This window comes from Emys orbicularis, chromosome 2, assembly GCF_028017835.1.
Source record: "Emys orbicularis isolate rEmyOrb1 chromosome 2, rEmyOrb1.hap1, whole genome shotgun sequence".
NCBI lineage: Eukaryota > Metazoa > Chordata > Testudines > Emydidae > Emys > Emys orbicularis.
Genome location: NC_088684.1, coordinates 33,224,502 through 33,250,950, shown reverse-complemented (window position 1 = coordinate 33,250,950; position 26,449 = coordinate 33,224,502). Strand labels below are relative to the sequence as shown.

Below are 26,449 nucleotides of genomic sequence, written 5' to 3'. Positions count from 1 at the left end.
TGTTTGGTCTTCCTGTCTCTAATACTAAAGTGCTAAGTCCGCTTTTAAAAGACAACAAGCACTAAGGGACTGATGTGTTTGTCATTTTTTAAGACTGAATCAAGAGTGGAGACATTCAAAGTACAAATTCAAATCTTAAGTTAATTCCAGATCCCAGTGCATGGAGTCTGTGTTTTGGTGATCATTTTCTCTAACGTAATTCCGAGCGCTGATTATTTTTCCAATTGAGCAGGCCACGTGCAGGGCCGGCTCCAGGCACCAAGCAACCAAGCACATGCTTGGGGCGGCACCTGGTAAGGGGCGGCGGGGGGAGCGCGGCACGGGGCACGGCGCTCGGGGGGGGGGGTGGCGCGGCGCGGCGCTCGGCGGGGGGGGGGGGTTCGGGGGGCGGCGCTTTTTTTTGCTGCTTGGGGCAGCAAAAAAGTTAGAGCCGGCCCTGGCCACATGGAAATGAAGGGCTAAATGCCAAGCAGCTGCATTTCAACCAGGAGATTGCTTCCTGTTCCTGGGAAGTAAATGATAAGTTTTGGAATTGAAGGGCTGGGAAGTACAGCTCAGAGGATTGTGGAATACTATTTACAGACTCTCCAGACCCAAGTGTGGTGGCCTGTACTTGAGCTGTAGCTAAAGTTCCCAGGTGTCTGGTTTTTGACTGGAACACCTGGTCGAAAATGGACCCTGGCGGCTCCAGTCAGCACTACTGACCGGGCGGCTAAAAGTCTGTTCGGTGGCACAGCAGAGCTAAGAAAGGTTTCCTGCCTGCCCTGGCTCCGCGCAGCTCCCGGAAGTGGCCGGGGTGTCCGGCTACTAGGCACAGGGGTGTGCACAGGGGCACCGCGCGCTGCATCTGCCCCAAGTGGTGGCACCGCAGCTCCCACGGGCCGGGAACCACAGCCAATGGGAGCTATGGGGGTGGTGCCTGCAGGCGGGGGTGGCCACGCCTCTGCCTAGGAGCCAGCGGGACATGCCAGCTGCTTCTGGGAGCCGCCTGAGGTAAGTGCCACCCGGAGCCTGCACCCCTCACCTCCTCCCGCACCACAATCCCCTGCTCCAGCCCTGAGCTCCCTCCCGCACACAAACTCCCTCCCAGAGCCGGCACCCCACACCCCCGGCCCCAGTCCAGATCCCCCTCCTTCACCCCAAAACCCTCATCCCCAGCCCCACCCCAGATCACACCCCCAGCAGGAGGCCTCATTCCCCCCTCATACCCCAACCCTCTGCCCCAACTCTGAGCCCCCTCCCATACCGCAAACCCTTCATCCCTGACCCCCCTGAGCCCGCACCCCCAGCTGGAGCCTGCACCCCAACCCCCTGCCCCAGCGTAGGGCCCCCCCACACACACCCAAACTCCCTCCCGGAGCCTGCACCCTGCACCCCTCCCATGCTTCGAACCCCCCCAAGCCAGAGCCCCCTCCTGTACCCCAAACCCATCATCCCCGGCCCCACACCAGAGCCCTCACCCCCTCCCACATCCCAATCCCCTGCCCCAACCAGTGAAAGTGAGTGAGGGTGAGGGAGAGTGAGTGATGGAGTGATTAGGGGTGGGGCTTCGGAGAAGGGGCAAGGCAGGGGTGGGGCCTCGGGGCAGGGGCGGCCAGGGGGCGGGGCAAGGGTGTTCGGTTTTCTGCAGTCAGAAAGTTTGGAACCCTAGCTGTGTGCATGCTGCAAAATGCCTGGGCTTTGACTTGTGTTACAGTGGAACTCAGGCTCTGACCCACCCCCCTACCAAGGTCTGCAGACTAATGTCCAGAGGGGTTCCTGGCCTGACTCAGACTAATATCTGTATGGACAGAAGATGTTTTTGGGTTAAACCTGAGCCAGAGCCTGGGCTTAGTGTGCTCTGTAGACATACCCACAGTGAATGCGGGAAGGGTCACCAGACTCAAGAACAATCATTCCATGGTCAGTTTACAGCTAGTTTGGTAATGCAAAATTAGCTGTATTGTGCTTACAAAAAAACATGGAATAACCTAAGGTCATGCTGGAATATGTTTAGAACTCACAGCGGAATCCAAAGTGCTCTACATAATACAGAGTACTCGAGAGCCCTAAATTTCAAATGCTTTAATCTATATTTGCATTTAGGTTTAGAGAGAGAAAGGCCTGCAAATGTAGGTTTCTGTTCTAATGAGCACAGCATGATGAATTTTAAGATCAGAAATTGCTATTTCAATTGTAAAAAATGCTACTTGTAAACAGTCATGCAGCCTCTACCATTTTTCATGAAAGATCTAGCTGCTAGGGGAGGGCTGTTGTTGTTTTGTTTCCTTTTTAAATGTACATAGTGTCATTGAATAGTCAACCCTACCCTCCCTCCATAACAAGGTTACTTTAAAGAAATGTGTGATGAGAAGGCAAAAAAACAGCTGCTGGCCAATCACCACCAATGTTATTAAAAGCTATTCATAGCTAACATGGTATTAGCCCACAGCTACATGTGGGAGACAAACAAAAGTAGGGAGTATTTGGGGGTAGGGGAGGGAAGGGAGACAGGGAGGTGAAAGAGTATGTGTGAGGGGAGTTGCATGTGTGGAAGGGACAACATTGAGGAGTGTTTGACAGAAGGCGTAGGGGAAAGAGTATGCGGAGAAAGCTACTGTATGTTTGGCAGAAGGAGGGAGAGAGGCAAGAATAGCAAGTGAGAGACAAAGGGCGGGTCTACACTACAGCTTACGTCAATATAATTTATGTCACTTGGGTGTGAAAAAGGCCCCCTCATCCTGAGCGACACAAGTTACAGCGACCTAAGCACTGTCCTCACCGGCACTATGTCAGCAGGAGACGTTCTCCCGCCTACATAGCTTCCGCCTCTTGCGGAGGTGGAATAATTATGCCAATGGGACAGCTCTCTCCCATAAGCATAGAGCGTCTTCACCAGACACACTACAGCAGCGCAGCTGCATTGGTGCAGTTGTGCCGATGTTGCGCTTTTAATATAGACTAGCCCAGACCGACAAGAAATTGGGGAATGAAGGAGAAGCTGATGAGGGGGATGGAGGAGGATTAAGTAGTGTAGTTTTGGGAAGGGAGAGAGGACAAGAAAGGGGAGAGTGCTGTGAGCTTTGGCTGGTTTTGGAGGGAGAGGGAAATGAACGAAAAATAAACTGCAAAGAGCAAGGAGCAAAATGAGAACCGGAAAGTTTGGTGAACAGAAAGGAGGTTGGAGGCTGAAGCTCCCCAGCTTAACTTAAATCTCAGGCTAAAAATTTTAAAAGCTGGGGGTCTATTTAAACTCTTAAATAAAAATGGCTTAGGCACCTGCAGCTCATTCTTCAAGATACAAATCTAAACACCCTATGGGCTGTACAGCAGTCTCTTGTTGAAGAATCTGCAAACCCAGTGGATACATCAGTTTCTGGGGATTAAAATGGACCTACTGCTTCACTGGGAGCAGCTTTAGAAGAATGAGAATTTTGCCATTGTGAGAATTCTTTAACATTTAGTAATATAGCTCTATTATGTTAAAACATGGATTCTTTATTAATAGGCATCTTTTAAATACTTGCCAAGCCACAATAAGTATCTTTTCAGACATAAATTAGTATTTTACAAATATACAATGGTCTTCTTAAATCTAAATTGACTACAGATTCAGGAATCTTAATTTAAATCATTGCCAGGATTTTTAGCTTCCAGACATATCTATGGCAGCCCTACTGAAATGATACAGAGTTAGGCCAATAAGTTACAAAATAAGAAGGACATGTCCAAAAGCTTATCATGCTTTTGTTGGGGAAAAAATAAGGCGCCTGCAAAGTAGATTTTATCTAAACCTCAGATTCCTGGCAGTTAAATTTTATTTTCAAAATCCCAAATACTTTTTAGACCACATACTAGACTCGCCTCTTTTCAGTTTTTAAATTAAAGCCATTTTTTTGAATTAAAGAAAACAATAACAAAAGTACCTAAAACTACTTTTTACAAACTTAAAAAACATTGATTTAATTTCAAGTTGACTACTTCCTCCAACTGGTCACTGTATCTGCTGATGTCTTGCTATGAGTTGTAGTTGCTATATAGATTTCAGGAGAATTTAGTATAGCATTCCATAAACTATTCTATATGAGCATTAGCCAAGAAACTTAGCTGTTCTATTTGAAGTAAAGTTTTGATATTTTGTAACACAAGCTCATACTGGGAGGCATTTCTTAATATAGTAAATTAACTAGATATATTTATTAAACACTTGTTTATTTTGTGATTGCTCGTTAATGTCTACTCTGTGCTAAACATTATTTTTATTTAAGGCAGATGCGACTGGTGATGATTGTGACAGATATGGACATTTCCTGCAATATCTTTGGGAGATCTTACTATATTAAATGTATGTATCATTGTGGGCTGGGGATTGTACGTAATTCAATGGGGAGGTATGATGGGGTGTTCACAACACACCACCCCTGAATGCGTTAAAGTGTCTCAGAAGGGGTAAAGTATCAGGGGGTAGCCGTGTTAGTCTGTATCTACAAAAACAACAAGGAGTCTGGTGGCACCTTAAAGACTAACAGATTTATTTGGGCATAAGCTTTCGTGGGTAAAAACCTCACTTCTTGCATCTGAAGAAGTATACATCTGAAGAAGTGAGGTTTTTACGCACGAAAGCTTATGCCCAAATAAATCTGTTAGTCTTTAAGGTGCCACCAGACTCCTTGTTGTTTCAGAAAGGGTAATTAACCTAGTGGCTGCATCTGGGGGAAGAGGTAGACTTGACTGACAAGCACTAATTGAAGCTGGAGCCCATCTGGGTAGGAGTAGGCAGGGCTTGTATAAAGCCTGAAGGTGAGAACAGAAGGGGGCTGCAGGGTTGAAATTTGCAGTCACTCTCTGGGCCTAATGAGGAGAGGAGGAAACCCACGGGGCAGGGGAGAAGAAGCCCTGTGATTCTGATCCTGATGGAGGGTTTACCCCGGGGGGAAGGTGGAGAAGAAAGCTCGCAGAAGGAAAAGTAGGAAGAAGCCCAGGTAAATGGCAGAAGGGATTGAGACAGTGCAGATCTTGGCTGCAGATTGTAGGGTCCCTGGGCTGGAACCCAGAGCAGAAGGTGGGTCTGGCTTCCCCTACCAGTCACTGAGAAAATGGCACAGTCTTGACTTGGAAGACTGCCTGGAATGGCACCCAGCCAGCTGGTCAGGGGAGACTTTGTTATCCCAGAAGAGGAAAACTGTATAGTGACTTTGCTGGAGGGCCAGGCCATGAAGAGGAAGTACTGCTACGCCTAGAGAGCAAGGGGGTGTGTGAGTGAAGGAGGGGAGTGTCAGACGGTGCAGAGCTAATCTCCAGATGCAGCCACATTGGGTGAGTAGACCATAGACCCTATGACAGGGAGAGTGACAACAGGTCCTCCAGGAACTAAAAATGGGGGGGAGAGAGGTTGGTGATTAGACAAATTCACTCAGATTATAACCACTCCAGAGAAATACCATTACCTGGAGAGGTGTGCACATACCAGTTCAAACTGGATTCTCCAGAGACCAACAAACAAAGAAAAGACTTTTGGATAAACAACCTGACTTTAAACTGATTCGGAGCCTTCTTCCTGATCCGGCAAATGGACAGGTTCAAGGGGGGAACCCAGTGCTTCCTGGTAGGGGCTGAAAGGCCTTTGGCCTACTGAGGCCCATAAGACTGATGGGTGACCTCTGGTAAGCTTTTATCTTGTGTATAGAAACTATATATCTATATATAAAATGTTTTCTTGGTAATGCTTTCACCTTAAGATTAAATGTGCTTGCTTATAAAGAGCTGTGTGGTAACTTATAACTGCTGGCAATTACAGCTGTTCATAGCCTTCAAAGAGAAAGTGAAGTGAAGTGCAGATGGTGACCTGTTCAGGCAGTCTGGCTTGCTGGGGATATTACAATGTAGGCCAGGATCTGTTCACCATGGGAAAAACCCATCAGGAGGGAGAGAGATGCAGGTTTCTGACCAAGAGAGGTGACCGCTAAGGAACTGGGAACCTACAGGAAATACAGATGCAGTAGCCCTACACTCTGACAATGATGACTTTGGAGATGCTGCTATTTGGCACTTGGTGAGAAGGAACCTGACTTATGAGATGGAAAGAGGAGTTATGTAATAGTCTGAGTACCTAGTCAAAGGTGAAGAGAATGGTGAGTCACTACACTCTTGTAAATTCCAAAAAGGGAATGGCAAAGGTCAATTTAGGCACAGGTTAAACTAAAAGATTCAAGAGGGGCTTGTTTTAGTCAGCCTAATGTAGAACCAATACACTGAGCTGATGGGTTTCATTTTATTCCCCAGTACAAATAGTAGACTTTCCTGGGAGCTTATTTCCTTCTGAGATTCTTCTATTCAGAGGTTAGGGAGAAAAACAAAACATCATTCCTCTCTTGGGTATTTTCTTTTCTACAGCAAAGATTACACAGAACCATTCAGCTTTATGTCCTCAATATATTGTTCATTCATACCTCAAATATTCAAGAAAGAATTCATGTCACTTTGAAGTGAGATTAGTTGTCTTCCCCCCACCAGAAACTCTGTGTCCATTCCTGTACACAAACCATCCTTGAATTACACGACTCACCGTGACCAGAAAAACTTTTTAAAATAGTCTTCCAAGTTCAAAATGCATAAATCAGTTGCATCTAGCAAAGAAAATTAGTCTTGAAATTCACAATTTCCATAATTTTGGAGCTGTTACATTTGGCTGTGGAATTTACAGTGTTATGTTTGGCATTACTGACGCTTTTAAAACCATGTCAACATTTTCTATAAAAATATGCTCTATTGCTCCTCTAGCATAAATGGGCAAATGTTCCAATAATAAAATATTAAACTGCTTTTGTGCCGATAAAGACATTAATAGGACAGAAATAATTTTAATTAATATAAATCAACCCCTGAAACTCCCACAAGGGATTTTAACCTTGCCAGCATTTTTGATATTTTTAACTGAGAAAATACTATCTGAGCAATAAAACCAAAGAGGTGATAGACTCAGAAAGTACATCCTACATGAAATAAGAAGAATTTTATACTTTTTATTTTTCTTACCTTACTTTGAATACCTCTAAAGAATACAATTGCTAGCTATGTCTCTATGTATGTCGAACAGGATCACCAAACAAAGACAAAACTGGGGCATAAATATAAATCAGTTGGTGATTTTCTTTAACATAATCTTTGCATAGAAATCACTTGAGAGGAACCAGAATTGGTCTTCAAATACAGCTGCATCATTAATCTCAAGGGGAAGATTTTTCAAAGGTACAAAAGGGCAGTTGGGTGCCCTGGGGTGCTGGAACTAGGGATGCTGGAGGTGCGGCAGTACCCGCTGGCTTGAAGTGGTTTCCATCATATACAGGGTTTACAGTTTTGTTCCATGGCTCTCAGCACCACCACTATACAAATTGTTCCAACACCACTGCAGGTGCCCAACTCTCAATATATATCAATGGAAGTCAGGCACTTAATTTACATTTGTGCTTTTGAAGAATCTGCCCCATAATTCAGGATTAAGAACATTGCCACAGCTAAAAATTACCTTGCGTACATCATGTAGTGGAAGGAAGTTAAACTAATTTCTCAAGCCAAACTCTACCCACAAACATTTTTTTTCCTTGAAGAAAGTATTGAATGACAGACATATTAACCCTTACCTAACTCAAGAAAGTCCTTGCTATTACATTACTGCTGGGAAACAAACTTACATGCCTCACAGTTATGTTAGGACATATTTCCCATAACCACAATGGAAATAGTTTTTGAACAACATGGACACATTTTTACAGCCCAGTTTAAATAAAAAAAGGTTTAAAGCAGACAAATTGCTGAGTTCACAATTAAACTATGCAAATGAAGGCCAAGATCCCAATACACTTTACAAAAGGGATATATAAGATATACACTGGGATCATTTAATCCTCCATGAAGCCACATGGTAAATATTAGGCAGCGCTCAGCAACATTACATAACAGTTGGGAGCAGAAAGTGAAAAATAACATATCCAACTGAAACTGCACAGGGAATTTAGAAAAACAGGCAGAATGTCATTACATGAGTTGGAATCTGGCCAAAGCAGTTAATGCTTCTATTCTTGTGAAAAGTGCCACAGAATGACCTCATGTGGACCTTGAGTTTATGTCTCACCTGAAAGATAGCACCACCTTCTACGAGCATGATGGACCTCGACACCATACCGCTGCATTAGTTCAGCAATAAGGGACGAGTGCCACGTATTTGGTGACAACCCCATTTCAAGAAGCACAAAAGGTTTTTCTTAGTGGTTTGGTGACCTAATTCTGGTTAGACTGAAATCTGACAGAATCAAAAACACAAGGCAGTAGTGGGAGCAATGTACACATTGACAGACTTGATGGCCAAACTGTATAACAGCCTGGCATAAGCATATAGAGAATCTACATGAATACCCACAACTAGCAGATAGCGGTGGAATTACTTGTGCCCATGTATTTAAAATACACTAGTGTTTCCAAGCCCAAACACGCAAATCTGAATCGTGTTGCATATCAGTGGGCTGCAAAATCTCAAACAAAACAGTAACTAAATGTTAATGCCTTTTTTTAAAAAAAATGGTACATCTGTTTTATTAAAGTAGCAACACTAACATGTTGTGACAAGTCTGGAGTGAGGGTTCGGTCACCTGAATTTTGTGTGGGAACAAATAGCAGGGAGGAGAAAAAGGACATGTCTATCTTCAAAAAGGGGTGGGGGAGAGGATCCAGGGAAATATAGACCAGTTATCCTAACTTTGATATCTGAAAAGATAGTGGAGCAAATTATTAAGCAAAAAATTTGTAAGCACCTAGAGGATAATAGGGTTTAAGTAATAGCTAACATGGATTTGTCAAGAACAAATCATACCAAACCAACCTAATTTTCTTCCTTGACAGGGTTACTGACCTAGTGGATAGGGGGCAGACTGTAGATGTGATCTATCTTGATTTTAGTACAGCTTTTGACATAGTCCCACATGACAGTCTCATAAGCAACTTGGGAAATGTGAATGAGATGAAATTACTATAAGGTGAATATACAAAGACTATACTCAAAGTAGTTATCAGTGGTTTGCTATCAATCTGGGGGAACATATCTAGTAGGGCACTGCTCAGGTCAGTCCTGGGCCCACTACAATATTTTCATTCATGGACTTGGATAATAGAGTAGAGAGTATGCTTATAAAATCTGCTGATGAAACGAAGCTGGGAGGGGTTGCTAGCGATTTGGGGGACAGGATTAAAATTCAAAATGACCTTGGCAAACGAGAGAATTGGTCTGAAATCAACAAGATGGAAAAAGTCAGTAAAGACAAGTGCAAAGTACTACTCTTAGGAAGAAAAAATTAAATGCACAAATACACAATGAGGGATATCTGGGTAGGCAGTAGTAATGCTGAAAAGGATCTGGGGTTTATAGTGGATCACAAATTAAATATGAGTCAACAACATGATACCGTTGCAAAAAGCCTAATATCATTCTAGGATGTATTAATAGCAGTGTTGTATGTAAGACATGGGAGGTAATTGTCCTTCTCTGCTTGGCACTGATAATGCCTCTGCTGGAGTACTGTGACTAGTTCTATGTGCCACACTTTAAGAAAGATATGAACAAATTGGAGAGAGTCCAGAGGAGAGGGAAAAAATGAGGAAAAGTTTAGAAAACCTGACTTGTGAGGAAAGATGTAAAAAAATTAGGCATGTTAAGTCTTAAGAAAGGAAGACTGTGGGAGGACCTGACAACCGTCTTCAAATATTTTAAGGGCTGTTATAAAAAGGATGGGGATCAATTGTTCTTTATGTCCACTGAAGGTAGGATAAAAAGTAATCAGCTTAATCTGCAGCAAGAGAGATTTACATTAGATATTAGGAAAAACTAACTATAAGAGTTAGGCCTATGACAGGACTCCAAGGGAGGTTGAGGAGTCCATCATTGGAGGTTTAAGAACAAGTTAGACAAACACCTGTCAGGGATGATCTAGGTACACTTGGTCTTGCCTGAGCTCAGAGCTCTGGATGACATGACCTCTCAAGGTCCCTTCCAGTCATATGATTGGTCCTATTCCCTACTCATCCTATTAGCTAGGATGAGTAAGGAATGGTGTCCCTAAGCTCTGTTCGTCAGAGGATGGAGATGGATGGCAGGAGAGAGATCACTTGATCATTACCGGTTAGGTTCACTCCCTCTGGGGCACCTGGCATTGACCACTGTCGGTAGACAGGATACTGGGCTGGATGGACCTTTGGTCTGACCCAGTATGACGGTTCTTATGTTCTTATATTCTTATGATTCTATTATATCTGTTCTGCCCACCAGTCTACATGTACATATTCTAGGCTAGAAAGTACATGAGGCATTACTAAATTAATTCTTAGTCCTTTTAAATGTATTAAGAAGTTGCTCATTAAAATGAGAAATGTTTGGATCCACATTACCTCATTCTCTCTCTGTGCATCCCCCAACTAAGGGAACAAAAAGGTAATAATTCACTGGGCAACAGTGCACTGATTGTGCTGAATGGTGTACCTCTTGGTATGAGTTAACTGAGGATTCCTTTAGGAAAGAATGTTTATGATAATCCTGAGACATCTGTGAAAATATCATTGTTATATTTTGCAATACATCATCTTAAAAATTGAGTCACCCATGAATGAACTATGGTCTATCAATAAAACAGTCATAAAGATAGAACAGAAACTTACTTGAACATCTGTTCATATCTGGCGCTCGGAGTCCATAGTACCCTGATGGGCAGGAATGCAAGCATTCTCCATATTGCCTCATTCCTTCTCGTCGAAGAAAGAAAAACAATTTATGCTGGCATCTGATGCACCCATTATCCTTTGAGCAAGACAAACAACCTTTGCAAATTGGATTTGGTCCATAGCTAGCTGCAAAATAAAACAATAAATTTTAATAGTTTTGGAAATGGTTTTGCTGGAAAACACACACAAAAATGTTGTTTATCTACTGCATCAATACAAGTAGTTTGGGAAGGAAAAAACTTACAATAGGGTGTGCAGATCTTAACACATCTGCAGTGGAAAATGAAGTGTCTGTCTAACTTATACTTATTAGAAATGCAATCTCCTTTTTTTTTTACAGTAGTGTGTGATTCTATTTGATAAACTTACACACCAGATTAATGAAATGCATGATTTTACATGCAACTAGAGCCCAAGAGAAATCAAATTAGTCACAGTAGCACAAGTAAAATCCATGGACCACAATATAGCTTCAACCTGAGCATGCAAGCCCATGAGAGCAGCAGTGCACAGCAGAAGACCGGTATCCTGAAACAGAGACACACAGAGTTCATCCTGCAGGACTTCTGCAAGTGCCATTTCCTCTAGAAATCTAGCTATAATGCCAATGCAATATTTTTAAAAGGACACAGATGCCAGTGTTCTGACGTGCATTTATATGACTCATGAAAACGTCCATATTGAGGGCACTGAAGTCCTCCATCTAGACAACAGGTACAGTACAGACAATGGCAGTGCAAGCTTCACCACATAGTCTGTCTTGCTTGAAGAGGCCAACTCTTGGGGTACAAAGGTAGCGCAGTTTCTGTGAAGTCACTTCTTGGTCTCTCTGATGAAAATCTCAACAATAGTTTCATTCGTGGCCAGTTGTGATGGAGCTTTTGAGTCATGAATATGTAAGAACATAATAACGGCCATACTGGGTCAGACCAAAAGTCCATCTAACCCAGTAGCCTCTCTTCTGACAGTGGCCAATGCCAGGTGCTTCAGAGGAAATGAACAATACAGGTAATCATCAAGTGATCCATCCCCGTCACCCATTCCCAGCTTCTGGCAAACAGTCTAGGAACACCATCTCTGCCCACCCTGGTTAACAGGCATTGATGGACCTATCCTCCATGAACTTATCTAGTTCTTTTTTGAACCCTGTTGCAGTCTTGGCCTTCAAAACATCCTCTGGCAAAGAGTTCCACAGGTTGACTGTGCATTGAATGAAGCTGTACTTGCTTTTGTTTGTTTTACACCTGCTGCCTATTTATTTCATTTGGTGACCCCTAGTTTTTCTGTTATGAGAAGGAATAAATAACACTTCCTTATTTACTTTCTCCACATAAGTCATGATTTTACAGACCTCTATTATATCCCCCCCCTTAGTCATGTCTTTTCCAAGCTGAAAAGTCCCAGTCTTATTAATCTCTCCTCATATGGCAGCCGTTCCATACCCCTAATCATTTTTGTTGCCCTTTTCTGTACCTTTTCCAATTCAAATATATCTTTTTTGAGATGGGGTGACCAAATCTGCACACAGTATTCAAGATGTTGGCATAGTATACATTTATATAGAGGTAATATATTATCTGTCATACTGTCTATCCCTTTCCTAATGATTCCCAACATTTTTTCACTTTGACTACCGCTGCACATTGAGTGGATATTTTCAGAGAACTATTCACCATGACTCCCAGATCTCTTTCTTGAGTGGTAACAGCTACTTTAGACCCCATCATTTCATATGTATAGTTGGGATTATGTTTTCCTATGTGCATTACTTTGCATTTATCAACTTTGAATTTCATCTCCCATTTTATTGCCCAGTCACCCAGTTTTGTGAGGTCCTTTGTAACTCTTTGCAGTCTGCTTTGGATTTAACTATCCTGAGTAGTTTTGTATCATCTACAAATTTTGCCACCTCATTGTTTACACCTTTTTCCAGATCATTTATGAATACGTTGAATAGGACTGGTCCAGTAAAGACCCCTGGAAGACACCACTATTTACCTCTCTTCATTCTGAGAACTGATAATTTATTCCTACCCTTTGTTTCCTGTCTTTTAGCCAGTTACTGATCCATGAGAGGCCCTTCCCTCTTATCCCATGACAGCTTACTTTGCTTAAGAGCCTTTGGTGAGGGACCTTGTCAAAGGCTTTCTGAAAATATAAGTACACTAGATCCGCTGGATCCCCCTTGTCCATATGTTTGTTGACCCCCTCAAGGAATTCTAGTAGATTGGAGAGGCATGGTTTCCCTTTACAAAAACCATGTTAACTCTTCCCAAACAAATCATGTTCATCTATGTGTCTGATGATTCTGTTCTTTAGTTTCAACCAATTTGCCTGGTACTGAAGTTAGGCTTACCAGCCTGTAATTGCCAGGATTGCCTCTGGAGTATTTTTTTAAAAATTAGCATCACATTAGTCACCTGGTACAGAAGTGATTTAAGCGATAGGTTACATACCACAGTCAGTAGTTCTGCAATTTCACATTTGAGTTCCTTCATAACTCTTGGGTGAATACCATCTGGCCCTGGTGACTTATTACTGTTTAATTTATCAATTTGTTCCAAAACCTCCTCTAATGACATCGCAATCTGGGACAGTTTCTCAGATTTGTCCCCCTAAAAAAAAATGGCTCAAGTTGGGGAATCATCCCTCACAGATCAATGCAAAGAATTCATTTAGTTTCTCTGCAATGGCCTTATCCCGCTTGAGTTCTCCTTTGCCATCTTGATCGTCCATTGGCCCCACTTGTTATTTAGCAGGCTTCCTGCTTCTGATGTACTTAAAAACATTTTTGCTGTTTCTTTTTGAGTCTTTGGGTCGCCATTCTTCAAATTCTTTTTTTGGCCTTGCTAATTACTACTTAAAGGGGCTGAAACCAATTTATCTCCACATGGGCCAGCAAACAACTTTGAGAGTAACAATTCTAGGTCACTACCAACTGCTGTGTCTTTATCAGATTTATGTTCTTTTTTCTACAATAAAAATGATGATGCAATAAATCTAGCAACTCCGTTCCTGCCTGAATGCCAAAAGAAGGCATCATATGACCAAGTGGATATCTACTCCCCCTTGTTCTCAATCTCCACTCCTTACACATCTTAAGAGAAGTGATTCTGAAAAGCCTTTATTGCACCATTCCTACCTCCATGCCAGCTTTCATCACTCTGCCTCTCTCCAGCTGCACAAAAACCACCACCCTCTGTCAAATTATTTCCCAGGTACTGATTCAACACAGCAGGTTAGCAGAGGAAGGATGGCTTTAGAGGCTTCTGAAAAGAGAATGTCTTGAAAAATCTGTTTTAAATATTAAATTGGCCACAGGACTTAACTGAAATTTGCCAGTTCAAACCTGGCTTACTAAAAACAAAGAGAAGCATTATGCAAAAGAAGGAAAAGATTTTTGGGGTGTCAAAAGTTTTTCAGCACAGCAGACTACGATGGCAACTTGCCAGGAGCATGAGAGTTACATTAAATTGCCATATTTTTTTAAATGAAAAATACCCACACCCAGCCATAATGTTCTTAGGTACTTTTATCCCATGAGAAGGATTAATAGAAATTGTTCAATGGCGGACATCACCAATAGATGAAAAAACCCCATACAGCCCTGGAACCAGTAGCCGATAAGCTTTACTCTCACCTTCCCACATCTGCACACCACATTCCTCCCTCACTGTCTCACTGCCCTCCCCCACGTACTTCCAAATAGCACCAAACAGAACCACAGCACTCCACTCATATGTTGTACACAGGAGGGGCATGTAAAAAGGGGAATTAAGAGGCAATATAAAGGGGAAAGGTAGAATACTTGCCAGACCGAAAAAGAAAAATCCTTTAAGTAGGAGGATAGAGTCATACCCTTCCTATGCTCATGTCATATCTTCTCTTATCTTCCTAAACGATGCTGTATATATTGCAGTGAAAAGGAAGATTTCATAATCATTAATTTGTATATAATGGTCTCCTTTAATGCCCCAAAAGATTCATACAGTATTGACTGCCCCAAGAATTAAAAAATTGTGTGTCAGACCTCAAAAAAATCATGAGATATTATCTTTTAAATAGATACGTTTTTGCGGAAATGTATTTGTTTCGAGGAAACGTTTCTTGGGTCCAAATGGAATTTCTGATCAAAACCAGAGAGTAGCCAATAGCCCAGTGGTTAGGGCATTTAGCGTGATACAGACCAGGGACTTGAACCTTCTCAGATTCTCCCACATCCCAATTAAATGCCACTGGTTCTTTTTATTTGCCTTCTGGCTTTGGGGATTTAGGTTTTATTTCCAAGCTTTTCTAGACACTTATCTGAGTTTAAAACATACCTTTAAAAAAAAAAAAAAACAGATTCTCACTAAATCACATGACTCCAGGAGCTGGGGTTTTAAGGAAAAATATGAAAAAAATCACAAGTATTGGCAACACTGATAAAGTTTCTTGCCCTAGTCTTTGTGAAGGCTGCCTTCACTAATTGTTAAGGTTGGAAGCTAGCCATAGAGAGATTCCGTGTTCCCAGGTTAGTCACACTCCACCCCACATACAGCTATACTATATCCCACAAAGCCTATTGTTATCAGTCTCCTGGACCATTGTGTGGCAAGGAAAGTAATAGAGCGACTTTGAGCTTCCTCCCATCCACTGACAGTTCATGCAGCCACATTAGTTCCTCTGCTGGGAAATCAACATGGCCTGCTCTGCCACCAACTGGCAGCCAAAAGAAAGGGGATAAAGAGGGAACCTAACCAGAAAACACCAGCCCTTGAGAGCAGCCGGGGGGAAAGTGGGGGCAGAAAAAAAGAGGCAGAGTAATGTGGAGCAGAGGGAGAGGGAAAGCTGATGACATGGTAGTTCCCAAATTCCCCAGTTCATTTAGAAACTTGTCTCTTGATATTATATTTAGATTTGTCAAGTATACATGGACCCTGATGCAAGTGGCCAGGCTCCACTTCTAGTACAGCAGAGACAGCAGGTCTCCTTCCAGAGAGATATACCACACCCCAGACTCAGGCCTTAAATAAAAAGTGATGCTTACTGCTTGGAGGTGAACCAACAACCCCCTACCCTCCAACAACTCATCTCATTGACCCAAAAATCCTAAAGATGGGGAGGGAGCCTGTCCATAGGACTCTGCAGGCTGTGTACTTTTTAGGGGATTATTGCACTTCTTGGGTGGTTACAATCACTTGGACATCAGCCTCATGCCTTTCCACATCATAGACATGCTATAATCACCGAGAAATGCACTGGCTGTCACAGCATATTTCTTAATTACACACACACACAGGCACATGCACTAACAGCTCTATTCTGGCTGTCGTTATCTATGCTTATCTCTCTCCCCCCCACGTATATTCTGCATGCCGCAATGTAAATTGGTTTGCAGCAACAATCTGGGGCATAAATCCCATCAGAACAAAGTCTCAGGCATTTAAACAAATTTATTTTTGGCCAATTTAATATCTAGAGTATTTCCGCTTGCTGCTGTGCGTAGATGCACCTCCAACATGCAGGTGAATAAACAGAGATTTATTTTTTCCCCTTTGATAGTGTGTTTACTTTGTCTTTTATTGTAAGTTTTAACTTTTCCAAGCCCTGAAAACTGCAGGGATCCAAAGTAACAGCATTCCAACAAAAACACAGCTCCAAACCCAGATCCACCCAAACTGCTGAAGATAAAAACATTATCTGAAACATTAAAACTGAAAAGGTGAAGATCCAGGACACTGAGATGAAGAAACAACGTATGACATACAAAGAGATGTATGATACTTCACTCTCTCATTTAATTCTCTTACGAAGCAATGCCTAAAAGGATAGAAAAGAGCAAGGAACAGAAAAATAAACTGAAAGAAAGGACTTCATCCTCCCTCCTATTAGCTGCACTTATTGACATATGTGCAGGGAAATGAAAGATTGAGGAAGATCTATTTTACAATTTATAGATCCCACACCTGGAATCTGAAATTACATCTCTCTCTCTCACACACACACACACACACAAGTCAGCATTTTCTACAGAAATATTAGGTATCACTAAAATGATGAGCACATTGTGTGCTATCATATTTTTATTGTATAATAGATATGAACAGTTACTGGCATATAAAGGAAATATACAAAGACTTAACTCTAGTTTGTAAGCTCCTGTTAGCAGAGATCGTGCCTTATTCTGCAATTGTACAGCACTGAGCACACTTGTCAGTGGTTCATAAATACCAAACTGTTAGTGTTCTATCATGAGATGCTAACAAGATGCGTGTGTAGTGTCGGTGGGTTTTTTTAATCATTATTAAAGTAAACTGAAAGGTGCAGAGAATGGGAACTTTTTACCTGCTGCAATCCAAAGCGCAGAGAGTTGTATGTGTCTGCTGCAAGAGTTGATTAATTTACACACAAGGCTCTGCACAGAAACCTTATTTTAATTATATGAGATGCCCCCCCAAGGCACTCGCTCGCTGCTGACCTGGCTTCTCAGGAGCACCAGGAGTGCCAGGGCAGTGGTGAACGAGCACCTCGGGGAGCATATCATGGCAGCCAGGCTCTGCAGGCTCCTTCAGGAGAAAGGAAAGAGCGGATTGGGATGCAGCTTGGAGTTGTGCCGCCCTCCCTGCCTGGGGAGCTCACAACTGTGTAAAGGCGGCCTGGCTGGGGGAACATGGCAGGGAGGGTTGCTGGGCAGCCAGCCATCGCCCTGGCTCCCTCAGCACAGAGACCCAGGTGCCCGAGTGGGCCAGGTGGCTCCCACCAGCTTCTAATCTACCATCTCCTGGCAAGAGGTGACAGTTTTCAAACTGTGGGGTGCATCCCCCTAGGGGACCACGCTGCACAGTTTGTGTAAAACTGTGTGCTAAATGGAAGGCAGAAATCTGGGGGGGTACATGACACCCTGTGCCTCTCATGAATCACCTCTCGTTTGGGGAGGCAATGTCCCCCCATACCCATCCACCCCAATCTCTGCCCCTACTGGCAGCCCTGGGGTCCCCAGGTGAGTTGGCAGGAAGTCAGGCAGGTTTCCAAAGGACGTTTGTCAAAACCGTGACATTCTCACACAGCCTTTCAGCTGATGAAAAAACATTTTGTGAAAAAATTCACAACCAGCAGGTAAAAAGTTTTTTTTTAAATCCCCATACAAATTCAGTTTACAATAAAAATAAACCATTTTTAAAATAAAAGCTACACATGAGAGAGTGGATGGCCCAGTGGTTAAGGACTTGGGAGATGTGGGTTCTAGTCTCTGCTCTGCCACAGAATTCCTCTGTGACCTTGGACAAATCATCTAATCTTTCTGTGCCTCAGGTCCCCAACTGTACAATGAGGATAATAGCACTGCCCTACTTCACAGGCATTTTGTGAGGCTAAATACATTAAAGATTGTACAAAAGGATGTGCTCATGAGGTCCCTCCACCCGCAGAGAGGAGTGGATTTGAGCCTAAAGCTTTCAGAAATGTAAATGGGTCTTTGATTGGGAACGAATAAGGCTCACTGTATAGACTGTTGAAAGTGTATGCACTGAGGAGGTGGGGCTCTGAAGAAAAATTTCTAGTGTGCTTTATAAACAATTTTCCTCAAAACCCATTGCCTGCAGGAGTGATGCAGGGGTCACAAGGAGGGCAGAATTTGGATTTGTAGTGGGAAACTAGCTAACAGTTCTGTTGATCTGTGAGCTAGAATACAATCCAGCTATATATGTATATGAACATACATACACACAGACTTATTTTTGATAAGGGGGCAAGGAGACAAGGAGACTGGGTGCTGAAAGATCTATTGTGAGCAGATCCACCAGTCCTACTGCTCAAACAGCTTTCTCCCACCAGCAACCCCTCTGTAATTCTCCAGACAGGAACAGCAGTCTGACAGTGCAGAGAAGATTCATCAGCCCGGGATACTGGCAGGAAAACACAAGATGTCTCAGAGAGGGCATTAATGGGAGGAGCTAACATGAGATGAGGGCACCTCCCCCATACCCGCTCTATACCCCTCCTTCCCACCACTTAGCATCCTCCTGCAGTCATTAAACTCAGTCTTCAGCCTCTACAATTCCCATAACCATCTGATTTCTATCACCTCCCACTCCCAACAGTCATTAACCCCAGACCCACCTGATACAAAGCCTTCCTGGTGCACTAGGGCTATGTACTGAGCCCAGTCGGCAAGTCAGGAAGGTATCAAACTAGAAGAGTGTGTTGGAGCTACCAAAAGTTATGATGAATTAGGAGAATAAGACTTATTGAACAAGAGGCTTAGACAGGGATAAAGGTATGTATAAAAGCACAGAAGTGCTGAATTGATAGTCAAAGATAAATAAAAAACCAAGAAGTAAAGATAAAACTGTCCACATTAACCAAAAACATCCATCTGTAGCTCTAGAACTTGGTACCGTGCAGATTCTATGACCAATAAAAACCCAAACCAAAATATCCACCTTACACATTACATTTGTCAATGTCCTGACTTTCAGGAGCACAGCACAATATTTAAAGTAGCAAATTTCCCAATTTTGTCCGTGTCCTTCTAATTTCAAGGCTGCCAAGTGTGTTTTGGGTTTTGTTGTTGTTGATTTAATTGTTCTTGGATGCAGACTTGCATGCCAGGTGTTGGCTGGGAGCATATTTTTGACAGCCCACTCCCGATGGAAATGCTGACAGACTGCTAACTGTAGAGGCATAGCAGGTGCCACATCAATATAAATCTGGTTGAAAATGTAACTTGTGACCTGGAAAGTCATTTTACAAAACAGTTGTGTGCTCTTTGGGGAAAACACTGATAATTTGAATGTGAAAAATAACCCAAGTGCCAAAATTCACAAATCTGCAAACTAACAAGCAGCAGCAGCTTTGTTTTCTGCTATGGTCCTTCTTGAAAAGCTGCCTCCAAAAAGAAGGGGAAAACATGTCAGACTGCCACATACCTACAGAAAAAAGGTTGCACAATGCTTAACCATTGCTTCATCTCAGGCAACGTAAAACCTATTGGTTTGGTTTTTTTAAAGACACTTTATTGAAAACTTATCAGAGAAAACGGGCAAGAAAGTGCATGAAAAAGTTACAATTCACTTTCACCATACTTTAACTGCTGGTGAATCTGCACATAGAATCATAGAATATCAGGGTTGGAAGGGACCTCAGGAGGTCATCTAGTCCAACCCCCTGCTCAAAGCAGGACCAATTCCCAACTAAATCCTCCCAGCCAGGGCTTTGTCAAGCCTGACCTTAGAAACCTCTAAGGAAGGAGATTCCACCACCTCCCTAGGTAACCCATTCCAGTGCTTCACCACCCTCCTAGTGAAAACGTTTTTCCTAATATCCAACCTAAACCTCCCCCACTGCAACTTGAGACCATTACTCCTTGTTCTGTCATCTGCTACACTGAGAACAGTCTAGATCCATTCTCTTTGGAACCCCCTTTCAGGTAGCTGAAAGCAGCTATCAAATCCCCCGTCATTCTTCTCTTCTGCAGACTAAACAATCCCAGTTCCCTCAGCCTCTCTTCATAAGTCATGTGCTCCAGCCCCCTAATCATTTTTGTTGCCCTCCGCTGGACTCTTTCCAATTTTTCCACATCCTTCTTGTAGTGTGGGGCCCAAAACTGGACACAGTACTCCAGATGAGGCCTCACCAATGTCGAATAGAGGGGAATGATCACGTCCCTCGATCTGCTGGCAATGCCCCTGCTTATACAGCCCAAAATGCCATTAGCCTTCTTGGCAACAAGAGCACACTGTTGACTCATATCCAGCTTCTCGTCCACTGTAACCCCTAGGTCCTTTTCTGCAGAACTGCTTCCTAGCCATTCGGTCCCTAGTCTGTAACAGTGAATGGGATTCTTCCGTCCTAAGTGCAGGACTCTGCACTTGTCCTTGTTGAACCTCATCAGGTTTCTTTTGGCCCAATCCTCTAATTTGTCTAGGTCCCTCTGTATCCTATCCCTACCCTCCTGCGTATCATACTTACTATCTATTTATTTTCCACAATTACTATCTATTCAGACTGCAGATTTATTAAGGGAATGATAAAGTATCTAAAACAGAAGGTTGAAAGTCCTGGCAGCTGAGAAAAGGAGCCTGGTTCAGGGAACACCAGTTTTGCCAGTACCAGTCACTTCCATTTTTCAACCCTTATGGAAAATATCCTACCAACAGCTTTTTATCTAAAAGTTACTCTGAACCCCTGAATAATTGAGTAGATACAGATATCCTTTCTATAGTTTTTTTTTTTAAAGCATTGTATAGAGCAGGGATAGATAACCCTTATTAGAATCTATATGATAGTTCAAAAACCCTATGGCATAGAATAGGGGTGGGCAAACTTTTTGACCCAAGGGCCACATCTGGGTATGGAAATTGTATGGCGGGCCATGAATGCTCATGAAATTGGGGTTGGGGTGGGGGGGGGGGCAGAAATGAGGAGCTCAGGGTGCGGAAGGGGGCTCTGGGCTGGGGCAGAAAGGGGGGTGTATGGGGAGAGTGAGGGCTCCAGCTGGGGGTGCGGGCTCTGGGCTGGGGATGAGGGGTTTGGGGTGTAGGAGGGTGATCTGGACTGGGACCGAGGGGTTCGGAGAGCAGGAGGGGGATCAGGGCTGGGGCAGGGGCACCGGGGGGGAGAGTTAGGGCTCCGCCTGTGGGTGCAGGCTCTGGGAATAAGTGGTTTGGGATGCAGGAGAGTGCTCCGAGCTGGGACCGAGGGGTTCGGCGGGTGGAAGGGGGGGGATCAGGGCTGAGCTCCCGGAAGCAGTGGCATACCTCCCCTCCCCACCCCCGGCTCCTACACAGAGGCGTGGCCAGGTGGCTCTGCTGCGCGCTGCCCCATCCGCAGGCACTGCCCCTGCAGCTCCCATTGGCTGCAGTTCCTGGCCAATGGGAGCTGTGGGGGTGGCACTTGGGGCAGGGACAGCATGCGGATCAGAGCCCCTTGGCTGCCCCTACGCATAGGAGCCGGAGGGGGGACATGCTGCTGTTTCTGGGAGTCGCGCTGAATGGCCCCAGACCCCGCTCCCCAGCAGGAGTTCAAGGGCCAGATTAAAACAGCTGGCGGGCCGGATGCGTTCCGTGGGCCGTAGTTTGCCCACTCCTAGCATAGAACAATTATAACTTTTCCATACATTAAGTACCTGCCGGGGGAGAACCTTCTCATTTACTCATCCATTCAGAGATGTTCCTGGCTGGCTTCTGCATACAGAGACTGTTGACTGGCTCCAACTACCTGCAGCAAGCTTACATCCAGTAGCGCACCCCCTCCCCCACAACAGTGACTTCCAATGGGCATGGAACCACATCAACTTCAATGGGAGCAGAGTTAGGCCAACAGTGAGTGCTTTTGAAAATCCCAGCCTTCACACTTAAAAACAAATATTGCTGCTTTGAAGTACAATACCATCTATACAAGTGTCATTCCTTAGAACTAGTTTGCTTTTTAACCATATCTATCAACTTGAATGCACTACTTACCTCTCATGATCACCAGCAGTAAAATGTAATTAAAGGATGTAAGACCATTGAGTCTCACAGTCAGAAGAAATTATAATTACCATTAGAAAAGTACTTTTGATCTAAAATAGTATGTTTTAGAAATCTTATTGAGCCGTTATTTGCAATTTACTTGACTCCAAGGTACAAAACTAAGGAACATGTATTTATCAATACATATAAGCTAAATGGGAAGAAAAATAATTACTGTTCCCTTTTAAAAGCCATCTAAAGTCCCTATTTCCTAAAGGAAACGAGTCTTGCCAGCCTTAATTATAGTTTCCTCCAGCTGTAACATTCATAGGTCTTAAATCCTTTACTTAGTTTTATTGCCAGTAATTAGGTGAAGTACATGGTGCCTTTCCAAAAGATGAAAACTATTTAAAAAGTTAAGAATTTTGTCAAGAAGCATAGATACTTTACTTTCACTAAACACACACCTCACTTTGTTTCATATTAAAAAGTTTATTGAGTTAATTTCAGACCAAAATGTAAATATGGTGCTTGGATTTGTCCCAGATGAATAAACTTTAAAGCATTATTTCTCATTTACGATGCCTTTCCCAAACACATTTGGCAATAAAATTGCAGCCAGATCCCTTATTACTAAAAAGCTTATGTGAGTAAGTGAGACTTTAGGCATGAAGGAAACAAAAATTATAGGAGTTAACCAAGTATTGAACTAGAATTTCAAATTTTTCTTGAGCCTTAAACATTTATTATTTTGCAAAAGTACATGAATTTTGAGTATGTGAACAAACATAACAAGAAAGCAAGGATAAAACATCATCTTTACTTTGTTCATTTATTTTGATCATTAGAACCCGCTCTGTAATTTCTGATAATACTTCTTGAGGTACTGTACTAGTCAATGATCTCTAGCATACATTTTTAGGAACATTGTAACTAGTGATTACCTCCACTTTTAAGTCTTTGCTAAGTGGTGGAGAGCATGCCGGTTTTTCTGTATAGATCATAAAGTACATGAATTAGTGAAGTTCTGTTCTATAGAAAAATCAACTATCAAGGCACACTTCACAATACGTAAAATAGAAAAGGTACACGAAGAAACTTGGTGTTTGGCAAACAACACAGCAGCATGTAAACTGGGGGACTTTGCAGTGTTCTATTCCTTCTCAGTGTTATTTTTGAAGTTTAATGGATAATTTTGTAGTCTAATTTTTAACATCAGTTTAGGGTCTCATTAAGCTATGACTAATTGTTAAAATAGGTTTAAAATATACCTAATTCATTTGCTACTTTTAATGATTTAGACAGGTATTTAACAAACTCAGTGTGATTTCAGGGTTGTATCTAGGGTCAGAATTTATCCTACTATATTCAAAAAAATACATGAACTGTGAGGGCAGAGAGAATAGTACTGGACTATCAGGTTTCTTTGCCACAATTTCTGAAAACAGTGGGCCATGTTCTGTCCTTAATTACCATCCTACAAGCCTACACTATCTCATGGCCAAGTTGGTGGCAGTTTTGACCACAGCTCTTTTGAAGGATGGACTTCTTGTCCATAGCTTGCTGGATGAGTGGTGCAGGAAATGTGGCTCAAATGACAAGAGGTATCACGCCTGACAGTGAGCTGGGTGCCATGTTTTTCTGGAATCATCCAACTATGGTATAACCAAGCCAAGGTCTCCCTTTTCCTATCTGAGGTATAGTATATAGTATCTTAATTTAGATATGGCTAAAGTCACCTCTGTGGCCCAGTCAACTGCAGCCACAGCATAGGCATTTCTCCAGGTATTGATCTCTGTGACACCATGTCTGAACCTGGTGCCATGGGCACATTTTTGTGTGGCTGCTCCAACTCTGTTTTCAGAAAGAGCAAGTTCAGCGTACTACATCTTCAGACAGACATCTTCAGAGCCTGTTGTAAAGATAAAGTTAAACCCTCTTAAATGTAGCTTTTTTAACACTCTCAGACCTGGCAAAACTCTCACCTTAAGTGGAAAATATGGCTCAGGACACTCAACTCCTCCATTTCATGCCTCCCTTTTCTTTAATTGAAAGCTCAAATTGAGCTTCATGCCTACTCTACAGGACCTTTCTGCAAGTCTCTTCGGGGTGCCCTTGCAATCATCTAGCACAGGGGTCGGCAACCTCTGGCACGCGGCTCGCCAGGGTAAGCATCCTGGCGGGCCGGGCCAGTTTGTTTACATGCCGTGTCCGCAGGTTCGGCCGATCACGGCTCCCACTGGCCGCGGTTCGCCGCTCCAGGCCAATGGGGGCGGCGGGAAACCGTGGCCAGCACATCCCTTGGCCCGTGCCGCTTCCCACCGCCCCCATTGGCCTGGAGCGGCGAACCGCGGCCAGTGGGAGCCGTGATCGGCCGAACCTGCGGACGCAGCAGATAAACAAACTGGCCCAGCCCACGTGCCAGAGGTTGCCGACCCCGATCTAGCATGGGAACACGGAAGCTCCCCACTGAAGTTATAGGAAGGTCTTACACTACTTTTAGACAGCAGCAGGGAAGTGAACTGAGCCACTTGAAGATGCTTACACCACGTGTTCAGCTCAAAGGTGGACTGCAGTGGAGATGTAGGCCAGCTCCAACTTACATTACAGACTTATGCGAGGCTGAAGAGATACACTGGAGAAGAACCACAGTTCAGGGCAATTGCACCTGTTTTTTCTCCCTTATGGTCCAGCAAGGGCCCCCAGTCTAGTCTCCGGGCTCCTCAGCCATCATCCCTCTTGGGGAGAGACTCTCACTCTCTCTCTCTCCTGATGGGGGTTATTCCAGGTGGCATTGTTCCCTGCCTATGTTGTGAAAGCCCCAACCAGTCAGACTGGCTAAGCAGGCCTTGCTTTTCCTTCTCCTCGGAGGCTATAAATGGCGTAATTGCCCACAGTTATAAGGTATCACACAGCTCTTCCTGAGCAAGCACGTTTATTCTTAAAGTAAAAGCATTACAGCAAAAACAGATTAAAACAATCAAAGAACCTATATGCCTGCTAATAAACTACAAGTTCAGTGTTGTCTGGCCCATTGTTTTAAAACTCCTCTGAAGCTCATAATATTGCCCAGGGTTTACATTAGTTCTGCCCTCTTTGCATTTTTAATACAATGAACCCCCAAGATACTTAAACTTAATTCAGTTTGGTTCAACATAATTCAATAAGGTTTGTCCAGGATAATGCAGGAAAATGCCATATCTGCCAAAGTGTGCACATGGGGATTCAGAATATGTTGGCAGGGAGAAGAGGAACTGACAGGTGTGTATAGGGGAAAATCAAGGAAGAGAAGAGGGTGAAAAAGGAAACTGAAGAACTTGCATGTTTGCTTGCAACCTGACCATCTGCACACCCATCCACTCTCTTGTCAGAGACAACTGATAAGATACTGTAAAGCAACCTGAACCCAGGTAGGGATATATCTGCTTAAAGTTCTGAAGAAATAAGTTTGCTTGCTAAATAAAATAGGTGTACTCAAAAATTCAAATCTAATTTAAGCTTCTGTGTTGCTATATTTGCATTTTGAACCAATGGAATTCTTCATGCTGTACACGAAGAAAAATATAGTCATTTTTATAGCCTTGTATCAGACCATGACGGATTTCTGATTGGCAGAGAAATCTTACTTTGTTCTGAGAATTAACACACCTTAGCTCCATTTCTTCTATGACTCTTCTCCACCAGTGACCCCCAACCTTCCTTTATTTCTAGCATCACAATGTTGTTTTCAGAACAGCATTATGTTTCACTTTTTATTCTGTACTGTGCAGCTAGAATCATAATCAGTATTAGGTTAATTTAGTCACTTTGCACACAGAAGTTTTAAATATTTAATATTTAAATATTTAGTTTAACAATTCTGCTGCTTCCATCACCATCAAAACTGAAAATGAGAAAGCTAGACCATTTTATATCGGGGATGCTTTTTTGCATCTGTATCCAATATGAAACCACTTCCTCACCCCTCAAGAAAAAGGTTCTTGGGGATGGTGGTGCGTGGGAGAAGAGGATTTATAACAAAGCTCTTTTGGGAGGGAGCGGGGGAAATTAACAGTGAGGCAAGGTTAACAAGAGAGGTTTTATTAATATTTAAAATCAGCCAGTAGTGAAAAGTCCTAGACATCTTGCTCACAGCTGCAGAATTGGCAGGATTCCAACAATTAAATATTGATTATTGTATAAATCCTGTACTCCATAAAAATCCAATCAACTATTTAAAAGCTTTAAAATATACTCTCGTGACGCTTAATCTCATTCCAGCTCCTGGCTGA

General features: G+C 43.1%; 1 protein-coding gene across 2 annotated transcripts in view; it reads right to left on the bottom strand.

The window, feature by feature from the left end:
- The window catches only part of RSPO2 (R-spondin 2), a 155,508-nt gene that overhangs the window by 90,853 nt on the left and 38,206 nt on the right, over positions 1–26,449 (bottom strand). Inside the window, exon 2 of one of the 2 annotated variants that reach the window (XM_065399679.1) lies at positions 10,681–10,869. The exons of the other annotated variant lie outside the window; for it this stretch is intronic. Coding sequence (XP_065255751.1) covers positions 10,681–10,869 — 189 coding nt within the window. The remainder of the gene's footprint in view (positions 1–10,680; positions 10,870–26,449) is intronic. 2 annotated transcript variants of the gene reach the window in all.